General features: G+C 45.4%; 2 protein-coding genes and 1 long non-coding RNA gene across 4 annotated transcripts in view; 1 reads left to right on the forward strand and 2 right to left on the reverse strand.

Moving 5' to 3' along the window:
- The window catches only part of LOC308663094 (elongation factor 2-like), a 55,249-nt gene extending 50,569 nt beyond the window's left edge, over window positions 1–4,680 (reverse strand). Inside the window, exon 1 of one of the 2 annotated variants that reach the window (XM_081319251.1) lies at window positions 4,304–4,680. In XM_081319251.1, the coding sequence (XP_081175377.1) occupies window positions 4,304–4,306 (3 nt within the window). In that variant the 5' untranslated portion in view covers window positions 4,307–4,680. Of the gene's footprint in view, window positions 1–2,391; window positions 3,300–4,303 lie in introns of those variants that run through there. The other variant, XM_081319252.1, reaches the window with a different exon arrangement.
- PIAS2 (protein inhibitor of activated STAT 2) overlaps window positions 1–9,098 on the forward strand; it is a 104,770-nt gene extending 95,672 nt beyond the window's left edge. The window contains exon 14 of the mRNA XM_081319266.1: window positions 8,896–9,098. Coding sequence (XP_081175392.1) covers window positions 8,896–8,913 — 18 coding nt within the window. The 3' untranslated portion in view covers window positions 8,914–9,098. The remainder of the gene's footprint in view (window positions 1–8,895) is intronic.
- LOC308663138 overlaps window positions 1–13,696 on the reverse strand; it is an 861,733-nt gene that overhangs the window by 387,163 nt on the left and 460,874 nt on the right. The window lies entirely within an intron of this gene.

Below are 13,696 nucleotides of genomic sequence, written 5' to 3' on the forward strand. Positions count from 1 at the left end.
CGGAGGAACGGAGACCTGGGGAGGTTTGGGGAGGCGCCCAAACCTCCCCAAACGTCGGCAGGTCTGCGCGGAGGAACGGAGACCTGGGGAGGTTTGGGGAGGCGCCCAAACCTCCCCAAACGTCGGCAGGTCTGCGCGGAGGAACGGAGACCTGGGGAGGTTTGGGGAGGTGCCCAAACCTCCCCAAACGTCGGCAGGAGGAACGGAGACCTGGGGAGGTTTGGGGAGGCGCCCAAACCTCCCCAAACGTCGGCAGGAGGAACGGAGACCTGGGGAGGTTTGGGGAGGCGCCCAAACCTCCCCAAACGTCGGCAGGTCTGCGCGGAGGAACGGAGACCTGCCGAGGTTTGGGGAGGCGCCCAAACCTCCCCAAACGTCGGCAGGTCTGCGCGGAGGAACGGAGACCTGGGGAGGTTTGGGGAGGTGCCCAAACCTCCCCAAACGTCGGCAGGAGGAACGGAGACCTGCCGACGTTTGGGGAGGTTTGGGGAGGCGCCCAAACCTCCCCAAACGTCGGCAGGTCTGCGCGGAGGAACGGAGACCTGGGGAGGTTTGGGGAGGCGCCCAAACCTCCCCAAACGTCGGCAGGAGGAACGGAGACCTGCCGACGTTTGGGGAGGTTTGGGGAGGCGCCCAAACCTCCCCAAACGTCGGCAGGAGGAACGGAGACCTGCCGACGTTTGGGGAGGTTTGGGGAGGCGCCCAAACCTCCCCAAACGTCGGCAGGAGGAACGGAGACCTGCCGACGTTTGGGGAGGTTTGGGGAGGCGCCCAAACCTCCCCAAACGTCGGCAGGTCTCCGTTCCTCCGCGCCCTGCCTGCCTGCTTCTTTCCGCTGCGGAAAGAAGCAGGCAGGCAGGGCGCGGAGGAACGGAGACCTGCCGACGTTTGGGGAGGTTTGGGGAGGTGCGCGCGCACCTCCCCAAACCTCCCCAAACTTCGGCAGGTCTCGGACGGCGGTGGCTTGGGAGAGGTGCGCGCGATCCCGGAAGCACCAAAGCCTCGGCCGCGCACAAGTCCTCGGTAAGTTTTTTTGTTGACTGGAGTATAAGCCGAAGTGGAATTTTTCAGCCCAAAAAGTGGGCTGAAAAATTCGGCTTATACTCAAGTATATACGGTAACTTGAATGTATTGGAGAAGGGAGTGCATAGGGCAGTACATAAACACAGCAACTGTGGTTTATCCCCACAAATGGAAATGCTACCGAAACTCAGCCATTTTGTGGAAATTTCTTTGGCAAAACTCTACACGTTTATTTGGAAACAGGCTTTATTTAAGTCAGTTTGAGACATTTCAGAATAAACCCAGCAAGGAGTAGGACACATGAACTTAAGAAAAGTATTGCTTTCTGGTAAGATGTGCAAATATTATACTAACCAAACCACATCACAGCCAAGCAGATTCTCAGAAAAAGAATGATGTTATGAGCCCGCCTTGCAGGTAAGGATTATTGATTTAACACTTTTTAAACACTCTAGATATGAATTCTCATCCTTTGAAAGACACCTAATTTTCTGCCACTGCGTGAAATGCAAAATTCTGATTGTGTTTCTTTAAATATGCTTGGTACATTCTGCAGCTATTTAAAGCTTATGCAGATAGGGGTGGGGAAATTATTCCCCCCCCAAAAAAAAACATTATTGCACTTTCTGCTGCAGTATAAAGCTACTAAAACACAGATAATTTTTTTTACTGGACAACTCACAGGATTGACATATAAAAAGATAGCAATTAATTTTTTAAAAATAATAATAATACATAATGTGTTCTCTAGTTCACCACCCCAAATGTTGCTATTCCTTAAATAACCTTGTGCACTGTTTCGGGGCACCCACAAAAGTCACTGCAATGAGCATACACCAGGATGAGCATAAACAGATGATTTTTTTAAAAAAAATATCTGAATAATACAGGAAGGAGGGCATTTACGAAGCTATTTAGAATATCAAGAAAGAAGTCCATATCTACAATATAAATGATTGTTTTTTTGTGTGGGGGAAAATAAAGCAAATATATCAGCTTTGGATAACCAATACGTACAGGACATTATTCTATTTCTTCAGAGATAGAGAGTAATAGCCCTTTAACAACAGACCAATATTGTAAACAATGCCAGCATCAAAGGGAAAGTCCCCTCGAATTAAGGAGCAAAAAAAAAGCCACAATTATGCAATAGGGTCAAAGTCACAGTGAGATTTTGAAAAATGTTATTAGCAGACGGTGAAGGGGGAATAGGTGATTCAAGAATTATTAATTGTAATAGTCTGGATAGTGAACATTGCGCTGGGATCTAGAGACAGACTAGAACAGAAAAGAACCAGAGAAAATTGCAAAATACAAGGAGAATGCCTGTGGCAAAAGAACGCAGAGACAGCCGATGGTCACAAGCACCTTGGGTGCAGTCCCAAAACATCTGGAACATCATGGGCATTGACACAAATCCCCGTCGGTCAACTGCAAAAGGCATCTAGACTTGGAACAATTTACATCCTGCGATGACACTTTTAATATGATGAAACCACCTCTGCCTATCCCAGGTCGTTGGGAAGGGCTCCATAGGTGGATGAAAATGCCCAAACCCAGCCTAAACATCTGGCTGACCATGCAACCAACCATGACGATAATAAATGGTCATGTCTGAGTAACTTCTTCTAGCTTTTAAGAATCCCCCTCCCCTTGTCATGCAGAATATCCGATAGGATAGGATAGATAGGACAGGATATGATAGGAAAAGGATAGGACAGGACAGGAAAAGATAGGATAGGATAAAGATAAGATAGGAAAAGATAGGATAGGATGGTATAGGATAGGATAGGATAGAAAAAGATAGGATAAGATAGGAAAAAATAGAATAGGATAGGATGGTATAGGATAAGATAGGACAGGAAAGGAAAAGATAGGATAAGACAGGAAAAGATAGGAAAAGATAGAATGGTATAGGATAAGATAGGATAGGACAGGAAAAGATAGGATAGGATAGGATTTAGGATAGGATAGGATAGGAATAAGGAAAAGATAGGAAAGGATAGGAAAAGATAGGATAAGATAGGAAAAGATAGAATAGGATAGAGTGGTATAGGATAAGATAGGATAGGAAAAGATAGGATAAGATAGAAAAAGATAAGATAGGATAGGAATAAGGAAAAGATAGGATAGGATAGGATAGGATAGGATAGGATAGGATAGGATAGGATAGGATAACCTTGTCATTTTACTACAGGCACACTAGCACACATTAAAATGAAATTCCGTTGCCTGCTCTCAAAACTGTACACATACATAACACACATATAAACAAGCTATACACCTACATTTGTGTGTGTATGTATGTATGTATGTATCTATACCTATCTATACCTACCTGTCTGTCTGTCTGTCTATATCTATATCTATCTATCTATCTATCTATCTATCTATCTATCTATCTATCTATCTATCTATCTCTATTTCTCTCTATTATCTATCTATCTATCTATCTATCTCTATTTCTCATCCTATCTATCTCTATTTCTCTCTATTATCTATCTATCATCTATCTATCTATCTATCTATCTATCTATCTATCTATCTATCTATCTATCTCTATTTCTCATCCTATCTATCTCTATTTCTCTCTATTATCTATCTATCTATCTATCTATCTATCTATCTATCTATCTATCTATCTATCTATCTATCTATCTATCTATCATCTATCTATCTATCTATCTATCTATCTATCTATCTATCATCTATCTATCTATCTATCTATCTATCTATCTATCTATCCATCCCTACACCCTTACATATAAATCTTCATCAGCTGCGTTGGACTCATTCTCAAAGCAAGAGGAGATGGGCTCTGTAGTCCTCCCACCCACCTGCCTGTAAAAGCAGGGTAAGAGGACGACCCCCCCCCCATACACACACACCCCCCTTCCTGCCTCCAACCCACCCTCATGGGCGACACACGGGCGACCCTTTATCAGGACAGGGAGGAAAGAGGCACCCAGGAGGCTGCCAGGGAAAACAGACCCACACTGACCTCTCCCTGCCCCCCCCAAACACACACACACAGACACACACAGACACACAGAGGTCCTCCAGGGAGGGACGTCACTGACCCCATCCCGTCCTGCGATAGGCGAGAGAGCAACTGCCCTGAAAATGGCTGTCGGGAGAGGCCGGGGCGAGGGTGGGGTCTCCAGGCAAGAAGGGCTGGCACGGACCCCAAGGGCGCCTGCGTCACAAAATGGGGCTGCCAGGGGGTCGCCGGCTTTCCCCCCTCGGGGTATCGGGCCTTTTCGCCCGGGCTGTCGCTCACCATCTTGGCGGATGAGTCCGGATAGCGCCGCCGCCGCCGCCGCCGAAGAAATGGACGCCGCCGCCTCAGACCGCGGAGGTCGGCCGAGGGAGGCTGGGGGAGGGGAGAAGAAGAAGAAGAAGAAGAAGAAGAAGAAGAAGGAAAAAAAAAGGCCAAGACCACAAACGGGTGCGGGGAATCCTAGAGCGGACACCACAAAGGCGGAGGGGGGGGGAGAACCCTCTGGCATGCAGCTGTCACTCTATGATCCGCAGCCCGGGCTCTGGGAGGGAGGGGGGCGGCGCGCGGTCCTCCAGAAAGCGCGTCGGGGCCGGGGCCGCTTTTCCCACGCTCCCCCAGGGGAGGGGCAAGGAATTGGGGGGGGGGGGGAGGAAGCGGCGGCGGCCCCGACGCCTCGTTTCTTTTTTGCAAGGTCGGCGCGATCCGGAGGAAGGTTTGCAAGAGCGGGCTGGGGCAGGGGGAGCGTGGGTCTGAGATTTTTTCTCCACCGGGCAGGCAAGGTGCAAAGGGTGTGCATGGCCAGAGAAAGGGAGGAAGGAGCAAGCAGGCCTGTCAAGCGTGGTGAATTTCCCATTTGGGGAACTGGGGTGCTTGTTCTTCTTGCCTTTTATTCATCAAAAAAGAACCTCGGACAACTGAACATTCAAATTGACTGGCGCTGGTGGTGTTGACACGGGTCAATAATGATTACTATATAATAAAATTATTATAGTTATTATACTATTAGATGATAATTCTGATAGAAATTGATATGTATGTATGTATGTATACATAGATATACATATATGAACTATGGTGTACATATATGAACTATGGTGCTGGAGAAGACTCCTGCGAGTCCCTTGGACTGCAAGGCGATCAAACCGGTCAGTCCTAGAGGAGATCCACCCCGACTGCTCTTTAGAAGGCCAGATCCTGAAGCTAAAACTCAAATACTTTGGCCACCTAATGAGAAGGAAGGACTCACTGGAGAAGAGCCTCATGCTGGGAAAGGTTGAGGGCAAGAGAAGAAGGGGACGACAGAGAAGGAGGTGGCTGGATGGAGTCACTGAAGCAGTAGGCGTGAGCATAGATGGACTCCAGAAGATGGTAGAGGACAGGAAGGCCTGGAGGAATGTTGTCCGTGAGGTCGCGATGGGTCGGACACGACTTCGCAGCTAACAACAACAACATATATATATATATATATGTATGTATGTATGTATGTATATATATATATATATATATATATATATATATATATATATATATATATATGTATGTATGTAATGTATGTATATATGTATGTATGTGGATCTTTGGTTATTCGGGTTTTTCCCCACGTAGAATTGAAGGTGTAAAACTAACGTTTCGACGAAATCCCATCCGTCATCATCAGGCTGGTGGCTTCAGAAGGAAGCTGAAGCCACCAGCCTGATGATGACGGATGGGATTTTGTCGAAACGTTGCTTTTACACCTTCAATTCTACTTGGGGAAAAAACCCGAATAACCAAAGATCCATATATATAAGTGATTTCTAGAATCCCCTACTCTGGGCAAGAATGAAATAATAGAATAGAATAGAATAGAATAGAATAGAATAGAATAGAATAGAATAGAATAGAATAGAATAGAATAGAATAGAATAGAATAGAATAGAATAGAATAGAATAGAATAGAATAAACAGAGTTGGAAGGGACCGTGGAGGTCATCTAGTCCAACCCCCTGCTCAGGCAGGAAACCCTATACCAGGGGTGTCAAACTCAATTTCATTGAGGGCTGCATCAGCATTACGGTTGCCCTCAGTGGGCCAGGTGGGTGTGGCCTACTGGGTGGGCGTGGCCTGCTCTGCATCGTTCGCATCAAGGGTGCCTATGGGGGCCTGGGCAGGAGTGGGACAGATCTGAGGGTCTCTGGGCCGGGGCCAAGGCAGTGGGGGCTGTTCCCTCACTGTTTCCAGGATGGCTTCGCAGGCCACATGAAACCACTTCGCGGGCCGCATCCGGGCCCCCGGGCGTTGTGTTTGACATGTCTGCCCTATACCATTTCAGACAAAGTGTTGTCCAGTCTCTTCCTAAAAACTTCCAGTGTTGGAGCATTCACAGCTTCTGGAGGCAGGTGGTTCCACTGGTTGATTGTTCTAAGTGTCAGAAAATTCCTCCTTAGTTCCAACGTGGACCTCTCCTTGATTAGTTTCCATCCGTTGCTTCTTGTCCTGCCTTCAGGGGCTTTGGAGAACAGCTTGACTCCCTCTTCTTTGGGGCAGCCCCTGTGAGATTGGAAGGTTGTTATCATGTCCCCCCTGGACCTTCTCTTCCTTAAACTAGACATACCCAATTCCAGCAACCGTTCCCTATATGTTTTAGCCTCCAGTCCCCCAATCATCTTCGTTGCTCTTCTCTGCACTCTTTCCAGAGTCTCAAGATCTTTTTTACATCGTGGTGACCAAAAACTGGATGCAGGATTCCAAGTCTGGCCTTACCAACGCCTTGTAAAGTGGTATTAGCCCTTCACGTGTTAAGCAAGCTATGTTTGAGTTTCATAAAATGTGTGAACCCAATAATGTTCATAGTTTAGCATGAAAATCTTGACGAAGGTCAAAGCAGGAAGATACCAAAATAGGGACATGTGCAGAAGCAGAGTTGACCCAAATGGCTGCAGAGGTCGCATTCAAATCAGGGTGGAAAGTAGCTGATTAGGGAAGATTGGATGCCTCCCCTTCCTTGGCTCCCCTTGCTAGAAATGTTTTTACAGCCAGCTAGACATATTTGCACACATTTGCAATTACACAAAAGCAACAGTTTAATGTTTTAATATTATAAGCTGCCCAGGGTTTCCCCTGTGGTTAAAACGGCCAATAAATTGTACAAATAAACAAAATAACCAAACTCTGATAACAGAAAAAGTCAACAGACAGAGGAGTCAGTAAAATCATAGTTAGGCTGAGTTATTGCTTAGTGCTTCTGTGGCCAAATAGTAGTTAGCTGGGTTGAGTTGAGCATAATATGGTTGTTCTTGTTTTTAGTTTGGCTTAAATTGGATATAACCAGACACCAGGCATAGGCATAGCACGATGAGCTTATGTTCACCCTGCTGAATATGAAATTGCACCGACTTTTGTGGGTCTACTCAAATGGTGCACAAGGTTATTTAAGGAGCGGCAGCATTTGAGGTGGTGAACTAGATCAGAGGTCATCAACCTTTTCATGCTGCCTGCCTGGAGGGGAAGGGAGCAACTGTGAAATTTGTGTGGCAGTGGGCCGCGGACCGTAGGTTGGGGACCCCTGAACTAGAGAATATAGGTAATCCTCGAGTTACGACAGTTCACTTAGCAACCGTTGAAACTTACGACATAAGACACACACACTCTCCTGTCCCAAGCTATAGTCTTCTGCTTTTATTGTGGCTTTGTATCGATTATGCCTGCTAGGATCTTATTTTGGGTTTTTTTTTCTGTTTATACCACCCTAATGATGTTGCTGAAGGATGACCGAAAAAAAAAATCACGGACACATAGAAAACTACGGTATAGAAAAAACCTGAATGGTCCGCGGAGTTTGCCTTTTGAGTTTTCGTTTGTTTCTTTGTTTAATTATTTATGAATTATAATTATTAATTTTTATTTTATTATTTATTTATTTTAAATTGTTTCTGAGATGATAGATACGGGCTGGGCCCAGATACTGGGATTAACACACGGTTAAATAAAATTTGGTTTGAACTCGGTTCCTGGTGATCGTCCAAAAAAGGACGGCCTTTTTTCCAGATATCGGTGCTTTTCAACATCTGATACGTGATGATATACTAATTTTTTCTAGGACTTGTAGCAACATTTGCAACGATACTCACCAAATGCTGCTTGTAGAACAGAGATAAATATCAGTGTCCATGCTGAATGTCTATGGAGATTCTCGGTCATGGTTGTCCCAAAGATGCTTTTTTCAGGAGGCAACTGGACTTTCTTGTTTTTCCTTGAAGACATTTCGCTTCTCACCCAAGAAGCTTCTTCAGTTCTGACTGGATGATGGGGAATGGAAGGAATTAGATTAGATTAGGATTAGGTTAGGTTAGGTTAGAGTCAACCTTCAACCAACTTTGGCTGCAGCCATCTTTACTTGATTTTCGGTTGCCACAGTAATGGGAGGGGGGAAGATGTTTTTTCCCTTTAGTTTAGACATAACAATAAATTGTTCTGTGGGAACCAAGGTCATGTTACCTAAGTTTTGGTGGGCTGAAGCTACCTTAGAAAGCCCACTAAAGTAGTTAATTGGGGATTGTGATTTATGGACACACTGCAGGAGTGGAGGAGTTCAACTTGTTACTTTGTAACCTTGGGGGTGAACTTTCAGTCTTGGTTTCGCCTTTGTTCGTGCCGATACTATGTAGCCATTAGATGTGTTCTTTGAGGAAAGCAATTGCCTCGGAGTTCTTATTTCTACTGGTCTCATCTATTGGAACCATGACCTTAAACCAAGTGCAGTGGAAGGGATACCCCCTATCAGAGGCTACTTGGGTTGAAAAGTACTGATGTAAAAGCTGATAGATTAATACGTAAATTTTATGATAAACATGGAGGTGATTCTTGACTCTTAACTCCTTTTCTGCCTACAGGATTTCTCTCTTCTCTAGGGGATCCGACTGTCAACCTTCAACCAACTTTGGCTGCAGCCATCTTTACTTCATTTTTGGTTGCCACAGTAATGGGAGGGGGGAGGTGTTTTTTCCCCTTTAGTTCAGACATAACAATAAATTGTTCTGTGGGAACCAAGGTCAAGTTACCTAAGTTTTGGCAGGCTGAAGCTACCATTAGAAAGCCCGCTGTGCTGGACCAGTATATAGTCATCTGGTCCATTATATAGCTAGCTTAAGAATTAAGAACGGTGTTAGAGCATTTAGCATTTAAAGGGTTAAAAGCTGTATCCTTAAAAGAACTATATGTTGGAACATTTAGCATTTAAAGGGTTAAAAGCTGTATCCTTAAAAGAACTGTATGTTGGAACATTTAGCATTTAAAGGGTTAAATGCTGTATCCTTAAGATATGGCCTCTGGGAAATGTAGTCTAGTTGTTGGTCAGTCCTATATCTTATCTAGTAAGTGGGAGGGGCTTCTAAATTTATTACTTAGCCAGGATGTCCTGGCTACGTGCCAAGGTTGTAAAGTCCTTTGTCTAATCAAGCTTCATGCACACTTTGACTGAGATCCTGAACAATGCCCATCTGATATGGGGTACAGTAATTATTTCTTTTTACCCTGCGTGGATGTACAAATATATAAACATGACCAGACGTATCTACAGCAAACATAAATCTCTGCTTAGGATTCCTGGACAATAAATATTTGTTTAAAACCATTGCGTGGAGCTTATCCTATCTGGATTGGGACTATAATTTATTTATTTATTTATTTATTTTTGGGACTTATATGCCGCCCTATCTCCCGAAGGACTCAGGGCGGCTAACAACAATAAAAAACAACAATACAAAAATTTAAAAAAGAATTAAATAACAGCCCCAAAATAAATTAACTACACAGTTAAAAATTAAAACATATTTAAAAACCCATCATCAATCCAGGTCAGCCTGATGGAAGAAGAAAGTTTTGAGGTCGCGGCGAAAGGACCGGAGGTCCGGGGCCATCCGAAGCTCAAGGGGGAGTTGGTTCCAAAGGGCTGGTGCTCCCACAGAGAAGGCCCTCCCCCTGGGGGTCGCCAGCCGACATTGTCTGGCCGACGGCACCCTGAGGAGGCCCTCTCTGTGTGAGCGCACTGGGTGATGGGAAGTCGTCCCCGGTAGCAAACGGTCCTGCAAATATCCTGGGCCTAAGCCATGTTGGGCTTTAAAGGTAAGTACCAGCACCTTAAATCTCGCCCGGAAGACAACTGGTAGGGTCCGGGATATCTGAGGGAACACCTGCTGCCGGCATCAAGTTCCCTTCGTCCAGTGCGCTCCCACAGGGAGGGTCTTCTCAGGGTGCCACCGGTAAGAGATTGCCGGCGGGTAACACCCAGGGATAGGGCCTTCTCAGTGGGGGCGCCTGCCCTTTGGAACCAGCTGCCAGTGGAGCTGAGGACTGCCCCCGACCTCCGTTCATTCCGCCGGGACCTGAAGACCTGGCTCTTTGAGCTCTCTGGCCCAGGCTGAGGATTAATCTTATTTTAACTGGGGTTTTATTTAGACAGGGACACATATAATTTCTTTTAAAATTTGTTTTTAACTTTTGTATTTTGGTTTTTTAATCACTCTGTAAACCGCCCTGAGTCCTTCGGGAAAGGGCGGTATATAAATGTAATAAAATAAAATAAATAAATAAAATAATGCAGCTCAATAATGCATTTTAGTCTACGTTTCCAGAATACCCGCCAAAGTATTATGTAGCGGGTATTCTGGTACTATGTAGCCATTAAAATTGTTCTTTGAGGAAAGCAATTGCCTCGGAGTTCTTATTTCTACTGGTCTCATCTATCGGAACCATGACATTTAGATCAGGTCAGATCACATCATTCTAATTATAATTTCCTCCCATTCCCCACCCTCCAGTCAGAGCTGAAGAAGCTTCTTGGATGAGAAGCAAAACGTCTTCAAAGAAAAAAAAAACAAGGAAATCTAGTTGCCTCTTGAAAAAGCACCTTTGCGATGGCATCCATTCTCTTTTAAAGCTGCTGCTTTCCGACTGCTGGGATCTTAAAAGCTTTTTGAAGGTGTGAACTTTATACCAGCAGAGGGTGTGCAAAGCTCGGCTGGAAGAGGAACAAGTTAAAGAAACAATGATAATATGGGCAAAGAAACTTTGGGCATAATATAGAGCTAGAAAGCTGGCAAAGCCTTTGGGAAAGAAATTCTAAAATAAAGCTGGTGGCTTAGAAACAAAACCTCTACAAAATGTTCTACAAAGGGCACTTCACACCTGTGAGGTTAGCGAAAATGTTTAAAAGTATGTCTAGCAATTGTTGGAAATGTAGACAAAAACCAGGCACGTACTATCATCTTTGGTGGACGTGCCCTAAAGCCAAAAGATTTTGGTCACGAATTACATATATGGTTAGAGCAAATGACTGAAAAAACATAGATTTTAAGCCAGAATTATTTTTGTTAGGTATAATTGTAGGAAATGATGAGAAGGAATGGGTATGTTTAATGTTACATGCTGTCAGAATCCATTTATATCATATTCATAAATGGAATGTTTCAAACATTATTCCATGGATTCTGCCATCTCCCGAAGAGAAGAGAATAGATGTGTATTGAACCGGCATTAGGCATTTCAAAGGAAAGGAGAAGCCTTTTGAACTGGGGAAACAAAAGGGGGGGCTAGCATCTGGCTTGTGTCACGGAAGAGAGCAATAAACATGAAGGGCCCTAAGTTCCTTTTTCCCACGAGATGGATGATACGAGAGGAAGGATGGGGGACTGACCAAATGGGGATTAAGGGGGGTTAAACTGGGAACTCTTTATAAGGGTTTACTTCGTGGAAATATTAAGTCCTGTCTCATTTCCTACAACCAAGCATGTCATAGTAAAGATTCTTTTTGGAACAGATTTGACTCCAAGAATTTTGTCTTCCTAAGACGTGGTTTGGGGTGGGTCCTGACACATGCATTAACTGCAGCGAGGAATTGTATTTGCTCAACGTTGGAAAGATGAAGAATTACCAGCGGAGGAAGAGATAATGAAGAAAACTTTAGATTGTGCAGAAATGGACAGACTGACAGTGGAAATGAACGAGAAAGCAGATTCAGAATACTTTAGATCAGGGGTCTTCAAACTTGGCCCTTTTACGACTTGTGGACTTCAACTCCCAGAATTCCTCAGCCAGCGTGCATGCTGGCTGAGGAATTCTGGGAGTTGAAGTCCACAAGTCATAAAAGGGCCAAGTTTGAAGACCCCTGCTTTAGAATACGGTTCTACAACTTTGGCTACTTTAAGACATGGGGGCTTCAACTCCCAGAAAGCTGGCTGAGGAATTCTGGGAGTTGAAGTCCACAAGTCTTAGAAGTTGCCAAGGTTGGGGACCCCTGCTTTCGAACATGGGATACATTTTATCTATGGCTAGAAAAACAAGGTAAAGGGAAAGGAGTTTAACATGTATTAGTAAACTGAACATTGTAACCCAGACAATATGTTGCTGATAAAATATTAAGGGTTTGTGACTATAAAAAAATAATAAAATATCAGGGGGGGGAAAAAATTCAGACACTTGGCAACTGGCTCATATTATGACGGTTGTGGTGTCCCCGGAGTCAGAAGGGACCTTGGAGGTCATCTAGTCCAACTCCCTGCTCAGGCAGGAAACCCTATACCGTTTCAGACAAAAGTCTCTTCTTAAAAACTTCCAGTGTTGGAGCATTCACAGCTTCTGGAGGCAGGTAGTTCCACTGGTTAATTGTTCTTACTATCAGGAAGTTTCTCCTTAGTTCTAGGTTTGCTTCTCTCTTTGGTTAGTTTCCATCCGTTGCTTCTTCTCCTGCCTTCAGAGGCTTTGGAGAATAATAACTATGACTTAGAGAAGGGGTCCCCAACACCCGGTCTGTGGACCTACGGCTTGCCAGCAACCAGGCCGGGCAAACAAAGAAAGCTCCATCTGCGGGGTGCAGGCAGCACGCAAAACCGTGCTCCCCTCCAGTCTGTGGAAAAAAGCTCTCTCCACGGAACTGGTCTGTGGTTCCCAAAAGTTGGGGGGCCCTGTCTTAAGAGTTCCCTGTTGTGACTCAGGGCCAGCCTGTGGGTCTGGCAGCCGGCTCAGATGTCTCGGATGACTCAGATGAGGGGGAGGAGGAGGGTGTGGAAGACGAACTGGCTGATGATGGCTTGGAGGCTTCGCAGAGCCCCCAGCCGGGGCCCTCTTCTCAGCTGCGTGAGCCCGATAGTGCGGAGGATGATGACCCACAGCTGGCCCTGTTCAAGGACGCCTGACGCAGGAGGCAGTCGAGCAGGAACAAACAGAGAAAGGCTGTGGGACTCCTCGGGAGGAGGCACAGGGAGGCCACGCCCTGAACTCTAAATAAAAGGAGTGTTTGGGGAAGGGCTGATTGCTGAAAGCAACCCTTCCGTTTGAGGATTCAAGTTCCAGTGTTTTTGTTTCTTGTTCTGTTGTTTGAGTAATAAATCTTGGCAGACGCTTTCCAGCCTCAGACGCTCTCCAGTCTCTATTGTTTGAACAGGGGTTTGCCTTATTGCAAGGCCGGTAGCAGGCTGGTTCAGAACATTCCCCAGACTTTTCAGCTTTGCAGAAGGGAGGAAGGGGAGAAGGGACAGTTCCCTGCAAATAGCTGGCAAGCCTGCACGCAGCTCCATTCGCGTGAGTGCCGTCCGTGCACACCTGCTGCTCACGCAATTGGAGTCAGCATGCACACGCTTGCCTGCTGTTTCCATGGCCTGGTTGCAAAATCTTCATGGCCCACTGGTGGGTGGCAGC

The sequence above is a fragment of the Vipera berus genome (genome assembly GCF_964194415.1).
Source record: "Vipera berus genome assembly, chromosome: 2".
Classification (NCBI taxonomy): Eukaryota; Metazoa; Chordata; class Lepidosauria; order Squamata; family Viperidae; genus Vipera; species Vipera berus.